Source organism: Mus musculus, chromosome X (assembly GCF_000001635.26).
Source record: "Mus musculus strain C57BL/6J chromosome X, GRCm38.p6 C57BL/6J".
NCBI classification, from domain to species: domain Eukaryota; kingdom Metazoa; phylum Chordata; class Mammalia; order Rodentia; family Muridae; genus Mus; species Mus musculus.
The window spans coordinates 84305245-84331084 of NC_000086.7; the positions used below are offsets into that span (position 1 = coordinate 84305245).

Sequence of the window (25840 nt, forward strand, 5' to 3'; positions counted from 1 at the left end):
ATTCAACAATGAATATTCAAATTCATTATTTTAGCTATATCTTATTCTAATGAATTTATCTAATATATAGGCCAAGATGAATAAACAAATGTAAGATTGCTTGTTACAATGAATAATTATAACTAAACTTAATACCTAGTAACAAAGGAAAGGTAAAATATGTCATATCCACTTATACTTTATTACTCTGGTTCTTAAGAAATATTTTTTTCAGAATAACCAATAACATAAGGCAATTATTTATAATTGCTTTGTGTTTGGCTTCTGGAGATTGAACACAAGGTCCTATACACATTAGGCAAATGCTCTATGACTCGCCAAACCCAGGCCTACTCACAGTAAAATATTAAAATAAGGAAATAGGTAAATAATGTTTATAGATTTAATTGGAATTAACTATATAAATCTTAATTGCAATGATTAAGTACATTTGTTTTCTTAACTGAGTACATTTAAGAGTAAAAACATGCTATTATATAATTTGAGAGTTAACAGAAGCTTTTGAAATTTTCTTCTTGATTTGGGCTTATTTTTACCAGATTCTGAAAGTAAACAATGCTATCCCATGTTCTAAAACAAAGTCCTGGCAGCTGAGATAATTCATTTTCCTGTATGATTTATGGAAGCAATGGTAGCAGTATTCCTACTACTAGAAATTTAAATTGTCCCCATCGCCTTGAAACAAAAACTGATACAGGCCACCTAGACTAAAAACTGGAGAATGTTTTAGTAATAAGTCAGTCTTTTAATTTATATTTTACTCATATGTGTGTGTGTGTGTTTGTGTACATGTGTATGATATAGACATATGACAAAAATATGTCAGAGAAATGAAGTTGTCTTGGTTTTTAAAACCCCATTGATGGCCCACTAGGCCATCTTCTGCTACATATGCAACTAGAGACAGCTCTGGGGGTACTGGTTAGTTTATATTGTTGTTCCTCCTATAGAGTTGCAGACCCCTTCAGTTCCTTGGGTACTTTCTCTAGCTTCTTCATTAGGGGCTCTGTGTTCCATCCAATAGTTGACTGTGAGCATCCACTTCTGTATTTGCTAGGCACTGGCATAGCCTCACAAGAGAGAGCTATGTCAGGGTCCCGTCAGCAAAATCTTTCTGGCATATGAAATAGTGTCTGGGTTTGATGGTTGTATATGGGATGGATCCCTGGGTGGAACAGTCTCTAGATGGTCTTTCCTTCCGTCTCAGCTCCAAACTTTGTAACTCCTTCCATGGGCGTTTTGTTCCCAATTCTAAGAAGGGGCGAAGTGTCCACTTTGGTCTTCCCTCTTCTCGAGTTTCATGTGTTTTGCAAATTGTATCTTGGATTCCCCTTTCCCTGACTGGATGACCACCACCATTTTGTTCATACCCAGAATGATGTTCCTGAGCACCATCTAGATTAAGAGTCTTTAAATAAAACACAATAGCACAGAATGGGGAAAAAATTACACCACATTTTACAATCCATATTTTAAAATATAGGAAAGGTTCTTTTAGGATAGGAAGGCAAAGAAAATTGAAAATAATCATAGACACATTCGTTTTTCAACTCACCATATATTTACTATGCATATGTTCTATCCCAGATATTGTCAGAATGCAAATATTATAGAAGCAACTAACCACACATAAGGCCTTCACTCAGGGAGCACAATTTCATATGTGAGACAGAGAGTACATCAAAGAAACAAAAGGAAGAAATATGTCAATTTTAGGGACTAAAAAGAAAGCCAAAAACAAGGACAACACACAGTCGGATTATTATGTAAAACTACCTAAGGTGACAAGCACCCACATTTGAAATTTAAGAAAAGAAATTCCAAGACAGAAGTGCAATTCTACCTAGTGTATTTGAAGAACACAGAAAAGAGACCAAAAGGTTATCAAGAATGGTGAAAATAAAGTATATATTCAGAACTGCATAAAATCAAATAATAGGCCAAGTTTGCCCTAAGGGTTGCTGATTTGCAGTCCCTTTGTCTAGACTTTGGAAAGTAAAAGAGAAATGTAAAAAATTCAGATGAAAATTCTATTTCTTCTTGCCATAGCTTCTTTCCTATAAACTGAGGCATGGTTACAAAATACTCTTCCAGCATTCAAAAGTTAATTTCTAACTCAACAAATGTCTTTTACAGAAATCAAGTGCAGAATTCTGTAAGAATTAGATATCTACGTAAAATTTACAATTAAAAAGATGATTTAATATTTTTAATTAAAAAATTGATAAGAGAAAAGTGAAATCAATGAAAATGTAATTGTGAGTAAGAAGAGCAGTGATCAACATTCTTTATAAATAAATATTATTTAATAAAATAAAACTGGACAATCCACATATATAGTTCAAAATTCTACTAAACAAAACTGTGAAAAAGAGAGACCACTTGATAACATTGATACTTCTTCTCATTGGGTGGAAGATTCTCAACAAGAGGTATATCATTTAATTATTTCTAGCAATACATTTTCTTAAGACATTAAATTATCAATAATTATTTAACTTGATGTAAAATATAAATTCTTTTATAATGAATATTTTCTTTATTTCATTTCAAATAGTATCCCCTTTCCTGGTCCCCCCCCCACCCCTGAGAAACCCCCTATCCTATGCCTCTCCCCCTGCTTCTATGAGGGTGCTCCCCCACCTACCTACCCACTCCTGCCTTTCCACCCTGGCATTCCCCTACACTGGGACATCAAACCTTCCCAGGCCTCTCCTCCCATTGATGCCCACAAGGTCATCCTCTGCTACATATGCAGCTGGAGACATGGGACCCTCCATGTGTACTCTTTGGTTGGTGGTTTAGTCCCTGGGAGCTCTGGGGACCTAGTTGTTTGATATTGTTGTTCTTCCTATGGGGCTGCAAATGCTTTCAGCTACTTCAGTTATTTGTTTAATTCCTCCATTGGGGACCCCGTGCTCAGTCCAATGGTTGGCTGTGAGCATCCACCTCTGTATTTGTCAGGCTCTGACAGAGCCTCTCAAGAGACAGCTATATCAAATTCCTATCAAGCTGTCCTGTGGCTAAAAAATATTAATTTTTAACCACATTTAAAAAATATAGAGCTGGACGGTGGTGGCACATGCCTTTAATCTCAGCACAGGAGGATTTTCTGAGTTCGAGGCCAGCCTGGTCCACAAAGTGAGCTCCAGGATAACCTGGGCTATACAGAGAAACTCTGTCTGGAAAAAACCTAAATAAATAAATAAATAAATAAATATAAATATACAAATAAAATGTATAGGGAAAAAAAGTATAGAAACAACCCAAATTAACATTGTACTCTTATGGAATAATATGGAATACTATTAAGAGAATAAGTACATGAGAACAAAGCATGTAGAATTATAAACACAAATTTTAGTCAAAAAGCAAGACATAAAGGATGACATATAATATTACTACTTTTGCATAATGCTTACATTACAGAATATCACAGTGAAAGGTTAATGGATACATGTTAGTGAGAGGGAAGCAAGGTATTTCTTATAATCATTTCTCTATATGATGAATCTAAACATGTATTTTCATTGAGCTATATATAAAATTATATATGTACTTTCTCATATGTACATTATACTTCAGTTAAAGGCTTCTATTAGAGCTCCCAAAAGATGACAAAAGCAAAAATAAGTCATTTTAAATATGAACCATTCTGACTACCCATAAGTCTTCCAATCTAATATGTAAAAGTGAATTTATGCCTAATTAAAATGTATACAATATATGCATTCATATAATTAAAAACATCCACCAGGATAGTACACCTTGTATGTCAGTTTTTGTAATGTTTGTCTCTTCAGTTAGAAGAATTGTGTTATAGTTTGGAAACATCTGCATGCTGCTTATACCCTTGCTTTTACATTTGTCATTTAATTTACCATTAGATAGTCTCTAATTTGTCCTCCTTTAAACCACACAGCTTCACATTTGTATTTCTATTACTACAGTAGTTTTCCAGAAGGAGGAAATATTAGGCCTCAAGATATTTTTGCTTGTCACAGCTGGGAATCTTATGCATAGTGCCCAGAAGTGCTGCTAAGTATCTTAGTATTAGGATAGCCCCTCCCAACCAAGAGTTTTCAAAGGCTAAGTGCCACTATTGCCTAGGTAGTGAAGTCTTCCTGAATGTAATAACACGGTACTACAATTCTTAAAATAGTGTTTTCTTGACCTATTTTTGTAGCTTTTGAAGTTTTAAAACAACTGTTCAAAGCGGATGAAACAAAGATAAATCATATATTATGGCCTTCTCTTAAGTAGCTTGCTTTTTAAAAACATAATTGTTGTTGCTTTGTTTGGTCAGTTGGTTGGTTTGGTTTACTGTTTTATTATTAATAATAATCATTCCATTCATTTGCATCTCAAATAATATCCCACTTCTCACTTACCTCTTCACAAGCCCCCTCTTACATCTGACCCCTCCCCCTTCTCCTTTGCCTATACGAGGGTGCTCCCCCCACCCACCCACCACCTCCTGCCTCACCACTCTGGCATCCCCCTAAATCCCTGAGAGGTGTATCATTTACAAGAATTTTGTTATTCTTAATACAGGATTGAAGAACAAAAGAATGTCTTGTCAGAATTTCAAAGAGATTTAAATGAATTTGTTTTGTGGCTGGAAGAAGCAGATAACATTGCTATTACTCCACTTGGAGATGAGCAGCAGCTAAAAGAACAACTTGAACAAGTCAAGGTAATTTCCCTTATTAAAATCCTCAGGGCCTATTTGTATAAAGCACATATAAATCTATTTTAATGTATTTAATCATTGATTTGCTATCAATTATGTTATCTGTAGTTCTCAACAATATGTTTTTTCTCCCAACTTTACTTTTTAACCAAATGACTGTTATTTAACATACTTATATAACACATACATATGTACATGCATATATACATATACATACATATGGATGGATATATGTGTGTTTAGATACATATATGTTCTTTATACATGCAAACTGCCTACCAGTTGTTTTAAAATTTAACTTAATTAGTTTTAGAGTTATTTCAGGGTCTATAATTTCAAATCATTTTGAAAACTGAAGAGCAAAGTGTGAAATCAAAAAGTCTATATATAAGTGGGAAGAACTTTGCAATCTGCTTTATGCTACATCACTGGAGACTGAGAGTTTCACTAATGAAGAATATCATTTATTATTGAAGACATTGTCAAGTAATATTGTATCAGTTACTACTTAAAGATTTTACATTAACCAAAAGTAGTATTTAGCTTGAGCTTACTTCATGTGAACATCGAACTATTCACGTTGGTTCACATTCCATACTGGTTCACTAGACACACAGCATATTTAAAAGATAGTTTTGTTTTTGTGTGAACTCAAACATATCTGCTAGCACCTCACCTGGCTCACTGATGTGACCTAATTATATGGCTAATTTATTTTTTATGATTTTAGTTTTAGAAAAGGAAGTCTTTCTGAACTATGCTATTTTAAGTTTAAAAGTAAAGGTGAAAAGAGAATGAAAATTAATTTGTATCATGTACTGTACATCAAATATGAAATTTATTTACAATTCTATTTTTTTAATCCTCATGTAAAACATTGTAGCTGGTCCCTTTTCCTGTCATTGTAGAATGTTATAAAATAAAACAAAAGTAGAATTGCTAATTTATTAATGATTCAGTTGGTTTACTCAGGCAAATTATAGTTCAAATGGACTCCTTACTTCTGTGAAACAAAGAAAACATTAAAAGTTACATCCTATCATGATGGAGACAACAAAGGAAAAAGAGTTGCTTAGATCAGTAGACAAGCCGGGCAGATGTTGGTGGTGCACACCTTTATTCCCAGCACTTGGGAGGAAGAGGCAGGCGGATTTCTGAGTTCGAGGCCAGCCTGGTCTGCAGAGTGAGTTCCAAGACAGCCAGGGCTACATAGAGAAACCCTTTCTTGAAAAAACAAAATCAAAAACAAAAAACAAACAAACAAACAAAAAAAAAACAACAAAAAGATCAGTAGACAAATATTAAAAGCACACTATATATCAGTTATTATAATATGTATTTGACATTTCAGTACTGAAAGCTTGTGAGCCATTTGTAAACTACTACTCCCTGGGAAAGAAACAAGTCCATTCTGTTCTGTGAAGCCATCTTTCCTGAGCTTATTGAACGCCATACATAGCATAGTTGATAGTTCATTGTGTGGACAATTTTAGCAGCATTCATTTATGAATAATTGTGTATTGGTTTTTTATTCTTCCTGGACAACCTAGATAATAATGTACAATTGAACTTTTTATAAATATAGATAAGGTCTTCATGCATTGTTGTAAATACTAGCTATATGGTACATTAAGAAAAATAGTTTGTATGAACACCTAAGGAGGTTTTATATTAGGTTAGATTTTAGTAGGTTCTCTGTTGGATCCTGCAGTTCCAAATAAAATTTAGTTATGATCACTGGTAGATATGTGCATCTTGGAAAAAGTGTAATAAAAATATGACTCTAAATGGAAGATCATAAATTTAAATTTCAGGATGGAATCTTCCAAGTTTGAAGTACTACTTCTATTAATGAATATTAGCCTTATTTCCTTGTAGTTTATATTTAAATCTCCTATTTCAGTTTTCTTCTAAACAAATTGAAACAATAATTACTTCATAGGATAAATAATTATTATCCTTTATACTTCATACTATTGTTATTTCCATATTTTGAGATGAAGTGAGGTTACACACACACACATACATATGCATATGTATATGTGTGTATATATATATATATATATATACACACACACACACATATATATGGAGAGAGGGGAGAGAGAGAGAGAGAGAGAGAGAGAGAGAGGGAGAGAGAGAGAGAGAGAGATTATCTACTCATGTGCATGCTATTGTATATTAAAATACCAGAGAGTATGATAGAGTCAGTCCAAATGTTCTATTTCTGATAAAGCATATGATTTTAGAATAACTGCTTGTTATACTCTTTTAGAGTTCTATATGTCATGTAACATTTTTCACTTGAAAACACTCTCAAGGGAACCAAATAATAGTCATCTGTAGTGGTTTATCTTCTTGGATGCAGTTGTTTCAGCCCATCAGCTCTGTGCTCTGTGGAAGTATTTGGTATTTTAGGTGCCAGTGGACCTTCAGTTGAGTCGCTTCACTTTGATAGACTAATCAATAAAGGTGACTCAAAGGTAATTGGAGTTGCACTGTAATTCATTTTAAATGTGGTTGTATTTGTCCGTTTCAGTTACTGGCAGAAGAGTTGCCCCTGCGCCAGGGAATTCTAAAACAATTAAATGAAACAGGAGGAGCAGTACTTGTAAGTGCTCCCATAAGGCCAGAAGAGCAAGATAAACTTGAAAAGAAGCTCAAACAGACAAATCTCCAGTGGATAAAGGTTAGATATTAACCATGTCACATGTGCTAAGTGTTGCAACTGTTTCTATTTGCTTTGTTTTCTGAGCTTTTTCTTGGAAGGAAGCAGAAGGGTGGATTATTCTTTTGCTTTGTAACCTTACTATCTGATTTGCCTGTATATTTTGCTATAAACACAAAGCAATTGGTGATGGTGGATGACTTTACATTAATGACCAAAGGCAAAGTGTGAGCCAATGGTTTTTGAAAAAAATATTCCATTATTTGGAACATTAATATAGCAATTAATATGATGTGTAATTAATCAGGAAGTGATGTGATGTACAATTACTATTTTAGGCCAAGAAAATAGACTTGAATACTAAAACAGTGCATTCCTAATATACTCAAAAAGAACTCAATTTCCAGTTCTTTTACTTTGCAAGTCCTGATTTTTCCACCAAGGATACACGCTAACATTGATATAAAATATAAAGTGTTTATAAGATTAATGCATATTTTCAAAACAAACTACACAAAACTTATATTTTAATCCAAATTATTTTGACCCAGTAGCATTTAGTTATTCCATGGAAATACTTGCCTACTGCTTAACTGGTAAAAAAACAAATCTGTCATCAGTCCAGTGAATATTCATGTATGCATCTGTTTCCATTCTGACTGTCTATCACCAAGTAAAATAATAGCTCAGTGACAAATCTTATAATCTTTTGGGTTTTGTACCTTTTTCACTGACATAAAATTAACATGTCAAAAATTCATCTATTTAAAATATATAACTTGATAGTTTTGTTTTATTATTTAAAATCATCCATAAGACATTATATCATCAAATTTGACAGGTGGGTATTTTATTACATAATCCTTGGCATTGGTTACAAACCATCATTATAATCAGTTTTTCTTCACTCCACACTAAAACTTTACTAAGGTTAAAGAGTTTTCTCTTTAGCCTCTGGTATCCTCTCCATCCACTGTGTAGCTCTGTGATTACATGTAAGTAAAATCATAAAGTGTGCATCTCCTTGTGACTTATTTAGTTCAGTTAGCATATTTTGAGGTTCAGGGATGTGTTGGAAGTTTATCTTACTGATGGAACACACACATACACACACAGAGAGAGAAAAAGAGAGAGGGGTGGGGAGAGTCACTACGTACAAAGAGCTATATTTTGAGATATTCATCAATTCCTACCATGTTCAGTTTCATATATAAGAATTCTAGTGTTTGGCTGTTGGTCCAGCAGATCCAGATCTGTTCCCAGTTGGTTCCTCATTGATGCCCCTCTGATGACCATTGAGCTAGGCCATACTATATTAGCATAGCAGAATTTTATTAGTGATAATTTCATTGACTTTTTTGCCAGTTGTGTTTGCTTCTATTCTGAGTGTCTGCCTGTCCTGCCTCTGGTACCTATCCATCCAAGCAGTGTCAAAGTTAAGGACATTTCTGGGCATGGGGTATAAGTTGGTCTATTCATGGGATGGCTGCTCCCACAAATAATATGCCACTCGAATATGACGTTCAGGCAGGATAGATGGTAAATCAAGATTTTACCATGTGAGTTTGTGCTCAGTCTTATTCTATCTTGTTAGGACATGATTAGTGGAAACCCCTGGAAGGTCTTCTTCTTCTTCTTCTTCTTCTTCTTCTTCTTCTTCTTCTTCTTCTTCTTCTTCTTCTTCTTCTTCTTCTTCTTCTTCTTCTTCTGTCTGGGGAGACAGAGGAGGAGTGGATATGGAAGGAAGGTAAAGGGAGGAACTGAGAGTAGTGGAGGGAGGGGATAGTGTGGTTGACATGTAATGAATAAGAGAAAAATAAAAGGTTAAAATTTTCAAAAAATTCTATACTTCTTTGTTTGGATTTGTATATTTCCCATTTGTAACTAATGAGAAAGCCATTGTTTATATTTTGTATTAAATTAAACTGGGAACAAATTTTCGCTTAAAATCTCCAGACCCTTAATTTTAGCCTACTTCCAGGCTCTACCCATTCTGATCTCTTTTCTATCAGCATCTGCTAGTATGTCTATTCCCTTACATAATGAAGCTTCTCCTTTAAATGTATCCTCCAGATATGCTTTTAACCTTTACAAATGTTCTTAGCCTTCTCCTTCACTTTTGACAACAATTCTACTATGTTAATTAGTACAGTTCAGACATATTAACCTTTTTCCATCCAAAATGTACAGGAAATTGTGATCCTGAAAACTAGGAATAAATATGTTCCAAGAAGATTCTCAAGAACTTTAATTTTCATGTAACACAAAATGGCTTCTTTCAAAGTGGCACAATTACCTCTAAAACTTGCTTGTTTCATCAGCACATAACCAAATAGAGAGGTATGAGGAAGAAAATAATTGAAACCTCAGGTTATTTATTGTAATCTAAAATTTACCATGCTGAAGGGCTTGTAAGAGATCATTTCCATGACTGATAAACTGTAGAAGCTCAAAAAAGTATCATTTTTGTGACAATACAATCAAAAAATCTTATTTAGAACTCTAATTCAAGAAAGTAGTTATTATTAAAAAAATCATTTATTTTAAGATATCATATTGCCTTTCAGTTATGTGACAGATAATAGTAAAACATTTTTCTGAAGGGTGATTTCTCAGTAAAAAATTGAGTTTTCTTTGTTAATAATTTCAAAATGTCCATATAAAACATAGATAGTTGCAGTTAATGTGATATATTGATAATTTACATTTTATAGTTACATAATCATATAAAGAAAATCTTTAGTATAGGAAAAGTCAAAGGAGAATAAATTTTCCAAATGTTATATAATAATACCTAGTACACCTTGATATCACAAAAAGGAACAGAAAATTGTAATTATAGGAAATATGAGGTACAAAACCTTGCAGCATTGTGGATTGTGAAACTTAAGGATTTATCACTTCTACAACCTACAAACTTCTTGCTGTATCTAATTCTTGCATGCCCTTTGTTTCTTCCTTGCATACCTTTGTTTATGAATTGGAATATTTCCATATCTAAAGATACATATATGGATGATATCATTTCTACCTGGATATTGTTTATAGGACATGCTAGTCTACGCTCCACATCTATTTTTCATATCCCTGTCACTTCATATCTCCCTTCATTTTTCACTTCTCTTTTTACAAGTGATGTGTATCAGAAGATGGCCTAGTCGGCCATCACTGGAAAGAGAGGCCCATTGGACATGCAAACTTAATATGGCCCAGTACAGGGGAACGCCAGGGCCAAAAAGTGGGAATGGGTGGGTAGGGGAGTGGGGGAGAGGGTATGGGGGACTTTTGGGATAGCATTGGAAATGTAATTGATGAAAATACGTAATTTTTAAAAAAGTGATGTAAGGATTGTCTTCGGTATCCTATTATGCTCAGCACATTTGGATCCAACATTATGTTTGAATCATATTATGTCTTACCTTTCTTTAATTAAAAAAGTGAATATATGGATCTTTCTTAACTTTGTAGGTTTCAGATTAGTCAGATAAAAATAACTTCATGAAGCTAAGTTCCACAGCTTCCAGATTAAGATACTAGTTTCTGGGAAGATTTTGTGACTTTTTAGTTGAAAGATCAGTGTCTCCAACAATAATACCACTCTTTAGCCACTTTTTGTTGTTCACCAACAGTAAACCCTATTGTTTTTCCTGTATATAATATTTTTAAAACAAAGAAAATATAGGAATTTTCATTTTCTTAGGTGGTTGTTTTAATGATGAAGACAAAGATCTAATTTCCTTGAAATAAGCCATAAAATACTTCTTTGTAGAGAACCAGATGTTGGGTTTGACAATTATATCCTAGTGCATCTCTACTGTAAAACATTTACTATTGTGTAATATAGAAAACATATACGTAGTTTTATATTTACTACTCTTTATTTTAGGCACCTTTACATGTACTACATTACATTTTCTAATAATCATAACAAATCTGACTGCATTTCATAAAATTAAATTTTGTTTCACATTTTTCCATTCACAGATACTTATATTACCGTTTTAACTTTTTGACTGCCATGGCAGTATAAAGTGACATGCTAAGACTGAATCATTTTACAGACCCAGTTAAAAATTGTACTGCAAAGTGAATTTCAGTTGAGTGAATCTTCCTAGAAAATCTGATTTACTTTACCCAGAAATAAATTAGGTTTAAAACCATGTATCTTCGAGCTTAGCATAGAAGTAATTTTGTAATACTGCTGAAATTACTCTTCAATGAAATCACAAAATAAACCATGAAAGCAAATGTATAATTCAATTCTTCAACCAGAACATTTTATACAGTACTCCAGTAACTGTTTCTAAATTTCCAGAAATTTGGTTCATCTTGAATTAACTTTTAGTCATATTATTTCTAAATATCCAAGGAATAAACAATTTAACTATGTTCTTTTCATTCATGTTAGTTGAATGAATTATTGGTCTCTTTTCAGGTACATTTGCAATATAATGTCAGTCATTAGTAGTCATTACTACAAATGTAGAAAGCAAATGTAGAAAATGATATAAAGCAAATGCTTGGCTATTCCACTTCTTGCTAAAATATGGATAGTGCACCAGTCAATTTTCTGTCACAGTATGGTGAATAATAGATGGAGTTATTAGAGATAATTCAGTATTTACCCCACTAAAAATTTTATAACTACAGAAGAAAACATTTCACTGGAGCTATTACCATGCCGACTAGTGTCAATGGAGCCAAGAAAGGGCTTTATAATATATACTATAAGATAAAAGAAATAATTCATTGAAAGATAGGTAATAGCAAGGGCTAGGTTACTCCATATGATATCTGATGTACTCATGATATTGCCTGATAAAACATATCTGATATACTCATGATATTGCCTAATAAAGCATATTTGTTGCAATGTCCACCTAGTCCTTTATTTTATAAACCTATGAGCTGAAATGGTATTATACCAGAAAATGGTGCCTACTTGGTCAGTGGGCATATAGTCTGATGGTTTCTGAAATCCATCATCTGGAATGTTTCTTTATGTAGTTAAGTTTCATGAGTTCATTTATTTATTCATTCAACTAACTAATGAGTGACTATGTATCTCATGCTGTTCTAAGCATATCATTATCAATCCCTACCCTTGTGTTATTTAAAGGACATGCATAATTTTATGGGGCTTGGCATTATAAATATTCATATCTCTAATTTATAGTTGCTAAATAGGTTGAAGCTGAAAGTTGGGTGAATGGAGTGTTAATTTAGTGTTTATAATATACTTGTCCTTGACTTTGCCTCCTATTAATATGTACACAAGTGATAGACTAAAGTATATCTCAAATTGCCTTAATGTTCTCACTTTTGCCTGTTCTCCCAATTCAATTTTTAATAGTCCCTTTTTCCTTCTTGCGATTACCCACTTTTAATAATAAAGGATATATAGAAGATCACCCTCTAAATATCAGGCTCTTATATATGGGTTCATCACAGTGCACAGTAACTGTAATTATAATCACTGCTAATGCGATTACAACCAGCAGTACTATCTACCTTCTTGACATTTCAATGATATTGACAAGATTGGTCTGTTCAAGAAATATGATTGTTATTATTGCAAAATTAGTCACTCTGTAAGTAATGTAAATTTATAAGAATATATCCCTTTCTATTTTCCAAGCTATTGGGATTTTGAACAATAAGAATATAGATCAGATAATTTATGAAGAAAAAATGAACAAGGTTGATGAAAAAGCAATTTTCTGTGGTCATTAATAATTACTGATTACATTATGTGTTATCATCTATATGGCTTCAAACATTCCTAAGCCATACTTCATTTATTTCACTTCAAAATTCAAACACCAATAGAAATAGATCTGTCAGCTTAAAGGGGAATCAGTACATGTGCAATGAGTAGCAGAGAACCTGGCACAATTTAATTGAATAATATATTTAATTTTAAAACTACAAGTGTTGTTAATAATATTAAAACTCGAAAATGAAGCCCATCATCCTGGCTGATAGAACTTCATCAAATAGTAGTAACTATGGCTCCTGAAGAGAAACCCGAATTAGGAATGCAATGGCTGAATGTGACAAGTATTTGGCTCACTTAAACAACAAAATGTCCCTAATAGGCATGACATTCTACTTGGGAGGCAGAGGCAGGCAGATTTCTGAGTTTGAGGCCAGCCTGGTCTATAAAGTGAGTTCCAGGACAGCCAGGGCTATACAGAGAAACCCTGTCTTGAAAAACAAAACAAAAGAAAACAAACAAACAAACAAACAAACAAAAAACTAAGACAAAACAAAAAAAAACATTCTAATAAACTTGATATAAAAAAATTAGCAACCAGCATGTCAGATGAAAGGAACTGGAAAATATTGAGCTTTTCTGTTCACTTTTAATGAGCCTAAGCCGGCAATATTGTATTTATCCACCAACATTTTCACTTTTTATCTATGAACCTATCTTATTTTACCTTTGACACTTTAATATCTTTATAATTGATTCATTAGAATGGTTCTAACTCAGGAATCCAGGCCTTGTTATCTATCTCTTCCCTACATTATTGATGTTGAATGATTTTTTCAAAGTTACCTTGGTGCCAGATATTATTTACTAATGAATTCCAGCTAATATAATTGGTTCAAGACAATGCTGTTTTAAAATTAGACATAAAAAGCTCAGTACATATTGTATAACACTGAAATTTGTGTTAGAATTTCTTTACATAAAAAACATTTTCTTTTGCCACTGTGTGAATGCTAAGACTGCATCCAACATGAAAATATATTCTTCAACTTTCCTATGCCTGATACTTTATTTAAAAGGTAAGCTTATTTCCAGTAAAAACAGATTTGATTATTCTTGGCTAACATGCTTTTCTCTTCACATTGAATTTAAATGAGGAAAGTATTATGGTAAAAAAATTGAGGAGGAAATTTTCATAATTCTTGACTTTCAGTATAACATTTTAAAAGTCCATTATTAGCACAAACACATTTGGCCTATGGCAGTCAATTTGAGATGGTGGAAAAAGATTACAATAGAAAAGGATTTTTCCAACACACAATGATTTTCATATTTTGTTTCTGCAGGATCTTTTCTGACTAGATTATATGACACACACCCTAAAACTAGAAGGTGCTTCCTTACTGCTTAATAATTCAATAATATTGAATTGAATGAAGGTTTTCATATACTGACTACTTAAACAGCGTGAATAAGGAAAGAAGATTAAAGGGCATATTTAAGGATATAGATTGTAAATTTTATCCTAGTTTCATTATATCACCTGCAAAGCTAATATGTAATGTGGAACTATAATACCAGAGCTATTTTTAAGAAAGGTCAGAATCATATCAAAAATGAATATTTCAGTGAATTCTTTATACTTTTACATCAAGATACGTAAGTTTATTTATGTACCAAAAAGGATTTAATACTAAATTCTGACTGCTATATGCATGTTAGCTGACCCCTGGTACTTCAAACTGGAGAAAAAGGGATAGTGAACACTGACCAGCTGATGTATTTCATTTTTGTCATAGACCACCTGCCTGGGCTTATAACAGATCTGTGATGGAATTCTTACCTTTTATTGTGTAGAAAATGGATTGATAGATTGGGCCTGTGGCCAATGAACCATGGAACCCCTGGTTTGCAGGAAAGAGTTTATCACCCTTTGATGTTATTTCTGTCTTGTGTCAGCTGAGAAGGATGAGCTGGATTATCTGTGAGTAAGCTGAATGCCAGAAGCACCATTGCCCTCATTTATCCACCTTATATAGTTCAAGGCAAGTGTACTGTGGAGCTTCTGAAGGGGCTGATCGGAGCCCGATTGAGAAATTTTGCTGCGCTGCCTTTGAATCTGCTTGCTGACATTAAAACTAATTATCAGACTTCAAAAACTTTCATTGTTTGTTGATCAATAAAATCAACCTCTTTTGCTGTGCAAGTTAAAGCATTTGAGTGGAATGATGCCATTCTGATTGGTGAACATTTTCAGTTAACATTGGAAAGACTTAATTCGTCTTTGGCATGGTTGATCAAGTGTGAAGGAAAACTGGTGAACCAGATACCAAAGTCACTACAAGGATATTTCAAGAAACTTCATTTGGCTTGATAGTTGCAATATGTAGGCAACCTATTGATGACTATATATTCTATAAAGTCTAAAAAGACAATTCTTATAAAGTTAACATATTCTTTTTCTAGTGTGAAGAATATCAATATTTTGAATCAGATAGTAATGCTTGGACTTATTTATGCTTTGATAAAAGAGTGAAATTTCTGCATTTCAATTACAGTTTAAGTGACTATCATGTAAATCGTTTTTGCTATATTTTTCTGCCTTTTCACATCCTTGTCAAATGTAGTAATTAATTTTAAATCACTTTCTTGTTATTTTTTATGGGTGATATGTTGCTTCCTCCTAAAACTGTTGAGATGCTGATGAAAGGAGAAAAAAATAAGTTTCTTTTGTTAGGTAGCTCCCCAATTATTGGAAATCAATAATAGCTATCCATAAAATAGAGGAAATAATATAAAACACTTTATGGTTAAAATATTACACCGTGAGTGGATGAAAACTATTTTAAGTACTAAAATAACAAGGGAAGATACTGTCATTAACATCTCCAATCATTTATACTTAAAATCAAATGTGATGCAACTAAATAACTTCTAGTTTGAGTGAAGGATCAGAGTTTCTTCTGAGTCACTGTGGAAATTGTACATTACATGAGCACATTTTCATAGAAGTATCTAATATATTTGATGTATTTTAACATCTATATCTTTCCTTTTCTTTTTCCATTGAATAGTCTTTCAAATATTATTTGTATTAGTAAATTTTCTGTTGCTCTGACAAATCATGATGATCATAGCTACTTACAAAACTCCCAGGGGTTAAAGTTCATAATAGCAGGGACAGAAACACCATATGCAGTAAGCAAAACAGCAGGAAAGGCAGCAGGAACAGGAAACAAAGAGTACACAACTAAACCCACAAACATGAATGGGAAAAGGAACTGGGAATTGTGTCAGGCTTTTATTCTCAAATCCCACCTGCAGCTACTTACTTCCTTTTTGAAGGCTCCAACTAGCAACCAAGTGTTACGTGTTCCAAAGCTAAAGACTATTGGGGACAAGTTTCATTCAAACTACTATGGTAATTTGGATTCTCCTAAACAGTTTTACACATAAACTACATACACACATTATATAAATATATAAAATCTAGCAATATGTATATACATAATTATATGTAAATATATAAAAATAACTTTATATATTAGATAGATAGATAGATAGATAGATAGATAGATAGATAGATAGATAGATGATAGATAAGTTATATGTGTGATAGACACACACATGGAGAGAGACAGACAGAAAGACACACACACACACACAGAAAGAGAGAGAGACAGAGACAGAGACCGAGAGAGACAGACAGAGAGACAGAGGGAGAGAGAAACACATAGAAAAATTATACTCTCTTTACTTATTTTTCTGTTGTTGGACACCTAGTTTGGTCCAATAACTGAGGTACTGTGAATAGTTCTAATGAAACTAATATGCAAGAATCTCAGTGATAGGTTGACTTGGAGTCTTTGGGGTGAATATCAAGAAGTGGCTTTGCCATATCACATTATAGGTCTTTTTGAGTTAGACTAGGAACCTCCCTGCTGATTGCCATAGTAGTTGAAATAGTTTATATTCTATTTGCTGTGTTTGCTGAGGATCACCTTTTTCTTTCTTTTTTTTTTTTTTTTTCGGAAAAAAAAAAGGTACTTCTAGTGCTCAATTTCCCACTTAATTTGAATGTGACTTCAAATAATTTGCTGGTTTCTATAATAGCTATTCCCATTCCAATTTTTACCTTCGACATTCAATTTTAGTATTGGAAAGATCATAACATTTTCAATTAGTAATTCAGTCCAGGCCCTATTTATCCACTCACTAACTCCAGACAAGTAATTCAAATCTCTTTTGTGTCCCCATGTCCTCATTTGCATAATGGCAGCACATAAGTCTTGTTTGTACATTTCCAGAATGCAATGGGGAACTAAAGATACAGCATTCACTGTAATACTTTATTAAATATTATGAAGTAGCTAAATTATAACTATTATTACAAGACAGGCATCATAAAATTTCACCACCAGTAATGAACAAGAGAGAACACATCATCACATAGAAATAGAATTTCTCAAGCTCACTACTCGAAAAAAAAAAAAAAAAAACAAGCCCCATTAAAATCTGGCTCTTGATGCAGTGGGTCTTGTGAGACATTTGATATTTCTGCCATCCTAGCTTTTTTGCAGACATGATATGATGAGGTTTGGTCTATTTTCTTGAGACAAAGTCTTACTAGAAAACCCTGGCTGACCTGGAACTTGCTATGTAGATAGACCAGGCTAACTTCCATCTCAGAGATCTACTTGACCCTGCCTCCAGAGGTCTAGGCTTAAAAGTGTGTACTCCTCCACACTTGGCTTTGAATTACTTTTTAAATAATATGAACACTAGTTGTCAAGTGTGTATATAGGAGTGTACCAACACTTCTATTCCATAGAAGTTGTAGATGGTTCATTCTGAGATGATGGAAAGGCATTTTTTTGTCTCTTGCTATAAATGAATCATGTCTAAACAACCACCAGAAGATACATAGTAGATGATAACTGATGTCTTGAGAATACTATGCTTATTTATTACCTTTGAAACACTATTGGGAGTTCATATCCCATTGATACATTCCCCCACATAACTTGTTTACTGCAACCCATTTTATTTGCTTCCACTTCTTTATTATATATTGTATGAGGTTGACTACTACTCACATTGTTCCTGGAACTTTCTTCAAAACATCTTTCTGCATTCTTTTTGACAATAGTTGATATATAGACCAAGTAGTCAGAAAATAGTATTATTACATCTTCTAATAAGGATAATATAAAGTTCATTTTTGGGTTTGCCACATTAGATTGCAATGAGCATTTGTATGGGTTATCTTCACAGAAGACAATCATAAATTTTGTTTACTCATTATAACAAAAAAGTAGATGTAGAATTCTAAAGTTATTAAAAACTTCTCAACCTAACAAGTTCTGGTATTTGTCCTTCAAGTCATCAGTTTAAACTACATTATCATAAAAACTGTAATGATGTTATATACCAAATTGCTTTAAAACACTCCCTTAAAATGATAACCAATACTTTTACATGATCTGTGGGTTAAAAATTAAGTTGCTTTTATTTGCTCAGAATGAGCTTATATATGTATTCAGCCATGCTGGGGCATAACATATCTATGATGAACTTAACTACAATAATTTAGCTGTGCTTCATGTGTTATCTCATCTTCCAACAAAATTCCCTCTTCTCATTTCCATGGATCAAAAATGGACATGGACTTTTGTGACTTATGCTAGGGTTTGTCTGGCTGGCATAATTAATGAATTTTGTTAGTAAGTAAGTCACAAGGCCAGCCCAGATCTAATGGTTAAGTTAATGATCTATGCCATTTGATTATAGTATATACATACAGAGAAATCTGTGTAGTCTCCCATACTCTGTAACCTAGGTGCTTAATTATATCAAAAGTACAATATTTAAAGAAAATATATTCCTAGTTACTTAGATGTAACTGAGCCCGACAATCTTCTGGTATTATCATTGTATTAGCACCAAAATATATAAGTCCTTATGGTTTCCTATATTCTTGAAGATAGTCCATGCCAAATTCAAGAAATGTAGCAACAATGTATATTTATACATTCAACATTTGTTATTCGTCTTCCAGATACTATTATACTGATAAAAGATTTCTAAACAAGTCAGATACTTGCAATTATGGATGTGTTAAAAAGGTAAATGTGGACATTAATCCGACTACACATATAGCTGATTATACTGACTTTTAGATTTATCAGATTATAGACTCAGGCACTATGGAAAAGGGAACTCTATATCTCTATATTTCAATGACTGAGAAAATGGAGATCTTTATACTTTTCTTATCAAAAGTCCTACATGTATACATAATCATATATATATATATATATATATATACATATATATATATATATACAGAGAGAGAGATACATATAGATATATATAGATATAGATATAGATTTTAATTAGGTATTTTACTCATTAACATTTCCAAAGCTATCCCAAAAGTCCCCCATATCCTTCCCCCCGCCCACTCCCCTACTCACCCACTCCCACTCCCACTTTTTGGCCCTGGTGTTCCCCTGTACTGAGGCATATAAAGTTTGCATGACCAATGGGCCTCTCTTTCCAGTGATGGCCGACTAGGCCATCTTTTGATACATATGCAGCTAGAGTCAAGAGCTCCGGGGTACTGGTTAGTTCATAATGTTGTTCCACCTACAGGGTTGCAGATCCCTTTAGCTCCATAGGTACTTTCTCTAGCTCCTCCATTGGAGGCCCTGTGATCCATCCAATAGCTGACTGTGAGCATCCACTTCTGTGTTTGCTAGGCCCCGGCATAGTCTCACAAGGGACAGCTATATCAGGGTCCTTTCAGCAAAATCTTGCTAGTGTATGCAATGGTGTCAGTGTTTGGAGGCTGATTATGGGATGGATCTCTGGATATGGCAGTCTCTAGATGGTCCATCCTTTTGTCTCAGCTCCAAACTTTGTCTCTGTAACTCCTTCCATGGGTGTTTTGTTCCCAATTCTAAGGGGCAAAGTGCCCACATTTTGGTCTTCGTTCTTCTTGCATTTCATGTGTTTTGCAAATTGTAACTTATATCTTGGGTATTCTAAGTTTCTGGGCTAATATCCACTTATCAGTGAGTACATATCATTTGAGTTCTTTTGTGATTGGGTTACCTCACTCAGGATGATGCCCTCCAGGCCCATCCATTTGCCTAGAAATTTCATAAATTCATTGTTTTTAATAGCTGAGTAGTACTCCATTGTGTAAATGTACCACATTTTCTGTATCCATTCCTCTGTTGAGGGGCATCTGGGTTCTTTCCAGCTTCTGGCTATTATAAATAAGGCTGTTATGAACATAGTGGAGCATGTGTCTTTCTTACTAGTTGGGACATCTTCTGGCTATATGCCCAGGAGAGGTACTGCGGGATCCTCCAGTAGTACTATGTCCAATTTTGTGAGGAACTGCCAGACTGATTTCCAGAGTGGTTGTACAAGCTTGCAATCCCACCAACAGTGGAGGAGTGTTCCTCTTTCTCCACATCCTTGCCAGCATCTGCTGTCACCTGAATTTTTGATCTTAGCCATTCTGACTAGTGTGAGATGGAATCTCAGTGTTGTTTTGATTTGCATTTCCCTGATGATTAAGGAGGAATGGGGTGAATATGTTTGGTAACTAAATTTTAGTATGTTGCTACATTTCAAAGTTTCCATACTGACCAGACATTGAAGAATAAATGATTATTTTATTTTTCTGCTTTTTCGCCCTTGATATAGATTCTCTCCGTGATCTAGGATCTTGTAGTTTCAGGTATTTTAGATTGACAGAGAGTTCCCAGAATCTACCTGTCTCTACCTCTAACTGCTGGGACTACAGTTATGTGTAGCTTTGCCCAGATTTTACAAAATATTTTTATTCATTTGTCATTTGATGATGTATATTTATGCCTAATAACACATGATATATTATGATTACTTTCTTCTTACATATCTTCTAGCGCTATTGATATGCCTTTGTCACCACATGCCTTTTTCTCAGAATAGTAACTTTTGCATTTCCTTTGTGATCCATTTATTTGATGATCCAGTACTATCTGTATGACTGCTATATTTCTATGTAATTAGTGGATAGACAATTAAAGACATATTCCTTTTTTCCTTGAATTTATCTGTAGCAAGAGTCCAACAGTAGCAATAGAATCCCTGATGCCTTTCTCCATCCCTCCTCAGCGGTTGATGATCAGGCTCAGTGAAACCATGCACAATTGCTCTAAGTTCATGATTGCAATCAGTGATTCTTACCCAAGAGATAACACTTATTATTCTTTCTCCCAATCTTTTGGCTCTTAAATTCTTTCTGCCCTCTTCTATAGTGTTCCCTGAACCTTAAAGTAGATGGTAGAAATATCTTGCTTACAGTTAAAGACTCATTCATCATTTATTATAAGTATCCTATACAGCCATGAAACTCTGTATTCACTTCTATTCATTGTAAAGATAAACATTTCTGATTAAGGCTAAGAGTAGCCTGTGCCTATGGCTGTAAACTTAAAGACAATTTGTTTGGTACATGCAGAATCAGTTTACTAAATAGAGTATTCTCTTCTCCTTAGGGGCTATGCTCTTACAGCTAGCCATCCTCATTGATAGCTTTTCTCCCCTAACAACCTCATAGCATTTTATGAGACTATGAAAGCTGTCAGTGAGTAAACATCGGCTCAGTTAGAACTTGAATTCTTACAGCTTGGATACAAGGTGTGTGATGTCTTCAGAAACAGTATCTTATGTTCTGTTTCTGGTGGGAAACAAAATGAAAAGAGCTTGTGATGTTTAGAAGAGGTGTCCCTGGGACCTACTTAATTAACAACTAAAAAGGAGAACAAGGAGAGATCAGGCCCCTGGCACATTACAAAACAAACAATTAACAAACATGGATTCTGGGAGCAGCTTTTGGTAGCTGTGTAGTGTACATTCCTTCATTCTATTTTAAAATTATGTATTAGTAATAATACTTCTACTTCAGTTATAAGCTAGTAGGTTTCTTTTTTTTTTTCATACCTACTGGATTTTTGTTAACACTCTCCCATGCTCCCTCATCTCTCTTACACTCTCTCTCCCTCTCTGGTTTTTACTCATAATATATCCCTTTTCTGATTTTGTATTACCTATGTTCTATCAACATATCTCCTTTAAAACGTTACTCTAAATGGCTGCTTTATAGATTCCTGGATTCTCCAGGTACTCCAATTTGAACACACCAAGTTAGAGAGTCCAAATAATTTCTACATATAGGAGAAAACATATGGCATTTGTCTTTTCTGTGCCTCAGTAACCTCACCCAGTTTAATTTATCTATCTTAATCCATTTACCTTCAAATTTATTGAGTTAATTGTTCTTACAGCCAAACAAAATTTCTTTGTGTATAGATACCATATCTCCATAATCCTTCCATAAATATATGGAAAGATAGACTAATTCCATTTTCCAAGCTATTGTGAATAGAGTAGCAGTAATAAACATAGATGTACAAGTATTTTTGTATTAAAAGAGTCATTAGCTATTTGTTATAAAGTTTTAGAGCAAAGTCATTTGATAGTTCTATTTATAGATTGTTTAGGAAAATCCACACTCATTTTTATGGAATCTGTGTACCCATTTACATTCACACCAGTAGTTAATGAATGTTCCTCTTCCCCTACATCTATGCCACCATTAGTTTTCTGGTTATGGAGAAGTGGAATCTCAAGATAATTTTAAGTTGCATTTCCCTGATAGCTAATCATGTTTTATATTTGTTATAGTGCTTATTAAACATATTTTTGAGGATTCTCCATTGATGTGTGTGATCTTTTTAACGAGTGATTTATTGATTTCTTGATGCTTGTTTTGTTGTTGTTGTTTGATTGGTTAGGTTTTTTTTAGTTTTGTTTTTTTTTTCTTCTGTTCTCTGACCATTCTAGATAGTAATTCTCCTTTAGTTGTATATATATAGAAAAAAAACCCTTTCTATGAGTTGCCTCTTAACTCTGTTTATGCTTTCCCTCGTTGTTCAGAGCTTTTAAGTTCCATGAAGTCCCACCAGTCAATTGGTGACTTGTTTATTAAACCACTTAAGGCTTCTAGTTAAAAAGTCCTTGGATCAATACCTGTATGTTATAACATACACTTTAGGTTTTCTCTAGTACATTCTAAGTTTCAGATTTTACACTCAGGTCTTTAACATGTTTCAAGTTTCTATTTATGTAGGGTAAGAGACAAAGGTATACTTTCATTCCACTACATGTATACACCCATTTTTCACAACACCATTGGTAGAAGATATTCTTTTTTCCAAAGTGTAAGTTTGGTTGATGCCCATCTTTTTACATGAATGCTAGGCACTTCAACTCTGGTCTTCAGACTTGTATAGAAAGTGTTCTTACCTACTAAGACATCTCCACAATGGTCAAAAATAATTCTTAATGTGGAATCATGAACAGGTGTGAAGACCACAATGAATATTGAAACAACTCTTTAAGACCTTAGTTGTAAATGTAGAATTTTCTCATCTATATGACCTATATGACCTATAATTGTTCCTGTCTGAAAGAACTACAGTGATGGAAATGGAGAGGAGCCTGAGGAAAAAAAGGTCCAACAACAGGCAGCTGAAAGTGGTATCCAACTCAAGGGGAGGTCCCAAGGCCTGACATTATTACTGAGGCTATGGAGTGCTTACAAAAAGGGACCTAGCATGACTGCCTTCCAAAAGACCCAACAAGCAGCTGAAAGAGTTAGATGCAGATATTTTCACCAAACCAATGGACAGAAGCTGCTGACCCCTGTGGTTGAATAAGGGGAAAAGCTGGAGGAAGCTGAGGAGGAGGACGACCCTGTAGGAGGACCAACTGTCTCAATTAACCTGGGCCCCCGAGATCTTTCAAACACTGGACCACCAATCAGGCAGCATACACCAGCTGATATGAGGCCCCCAACACACATATAGTAGAGGACTGCTGGATCTGGCTTTAGTCAGAGAATATGCACCTAACCCTCAAGAGATTGGAAGCCCCAGGGAGTTTAGAGTTCTGCTGGGATGAGGATGGGGGTTGGGGACATCCTCATGTAGGCAGGGAAGCAGGGAGAAGTATGAGATGTGAAACAGTTGGAGGGTGGGCCGGAGGGGAATAAAATCTGGAGTTTAAAATAAATCAATCAATCAATAAATATTTTTTTAAAAGAAAATAAAAAGGAAAAGAAAAAAACCGTGGTATTAACAGATTTATCTCTTTCATTATTCCACAAGCCTTACATAGTAGGCTAGTTTTAGAGTATTAGACATGAGTGTTTCCTTTAAGAAGGGCTTGTCTAAAGTCTAGTTATATAGCTGTTAGTTACCTCCAAGTACCACTATTAAACACCCTTAGGGATAGTGTGTTGTGCTGGTCATTATTATGGTTTATAAGCATCACAGCTGGATAGGACTATTGATTACTTTTCTCTGTTGGCAGCTTATAGAGCACCTTCAAATACTATTCTGAGAGATAGATACCAGGGAGGGGACCTCTAATTCAGTATCATCTTGATTCTTCCGAGTCTGTGCCCAAAGTATGTAATTGTTTCAGCAACAGAGTCTTACCTTCAAGTTCTGGAAGGCAGATATGAGCAACATCAATAATTTATAATTTTGTGAATCTTTATACTCTCTTCACTAAAATATAAAGGGAGGTACCCAAGGCGGGGCATATTTTACATTAAATAAATACATTTAATTGTATATGCTCTCCACTGCAATTTTGCTTGCTTAGCTTCTCATAGTTACAAAAGACTCTATGGCAACAAGGAACTCTAAAATCCTAATCAAAGGTATAGAATCTGAGTTTAAAACTGTAAAGTATTTGTAAAGAAATAATTTGACAATGGGAAATTGTGTCAAATAGAATTTTTTAAATTATTTTATTTATTTACAATCACGCCGTTGTCCCCTCTTCCTGGTTCCCCTTCCCACAGTTCCTCACTTCATTCCTCCTTCCCCTGTTTCCAAGAGGATGCCCTCACTCCACCACAATTGTTGTTCTATAATTTTGTGCCAGTTAAAATGTGAGTATAGCAGTGATGATACTTTTTAATTTCTGAGAACAAAACTAATGAAATATCAGAAAGTACCATGTGTATTCACATACGAACTAGAAAGAGGAAGAGTAACAGAGTAAGGTAAGAGGAACCAGTAATGAGTATTAGTCTGGCATAGACAATGTGTGTTACATATTTCAAAGAACAAAAATATTCTTCACAGCTTCCACAATTGAACTATTTCTGAGTATTTCTACAAGTTATTGCTCTGCCTGATGCAAAATTAGTATATTAAGCAATCATTGTTTAATGTGACTCTGAGATTTGATCATGAATTTTGTCTATTTCATTTGATAACAACAAAGGGACTAGCAAAACAGGAATGTCCAACATGTCCATATTCACATGACTGGTAGTTGGTCCTGGCATCTACAGACAGCTCAGCTGGGACTCTTGGCCATCAGCTTCAGTTTGTTTTCAGTTGCTCTTCTCCACATGGATCCTTTGGCTTCCTTACAGCTTGGTGGTGAGAGTCCTTTAAAAAGTGTTCCCAAGGAAGACACATCAATGTTCAAACACTTGCCAGACTTCTTACATCAGACATTTTCTGTTCTACCAGCCAAAGACAGATAGCTAGCTGGCCTAGGCAGAGTACAAATAAGAAGATACACTTTAAAAGCATTAATCTGGGAGGTATGTTTAATCAACAGCTTCTAAATAAAAGTCTCCACTACTTGTGGTCACCTAGAAATAGGTAGAAAATGGCAC

General features: G+C 34.1%; 1 protein-coding gene across 11 annotated transcripts in view; it reads left to right on the forward strand.

Moving 5' to 3' along the window:
- Nucleotides 1–25840, forward strand: part of Dmd (dystrophin, muscular dystrophy) — a 2390387-nt gene that overhangs the window by 1490581 nt on the left and 873966 nt on the right. For all 11 annotated transcript variants that reach the window (XM_006527768.3, XM_017318379.2, XM_017318378.1 and 8 more), the window contains 2 exons: nucleotides 4555–4696; nucleotides 7233–7382. In XM_006527768.3, coding sequence (XP_006527831.1) covers nucleotides 4555–4696; nucleotides 7233–7382 — 292 coding nt within the window. The remainder of the gene's footprint in view (nucleotides 1–4554; nucleotides 4697–7232; nucleotides 7383–25840) is intronic.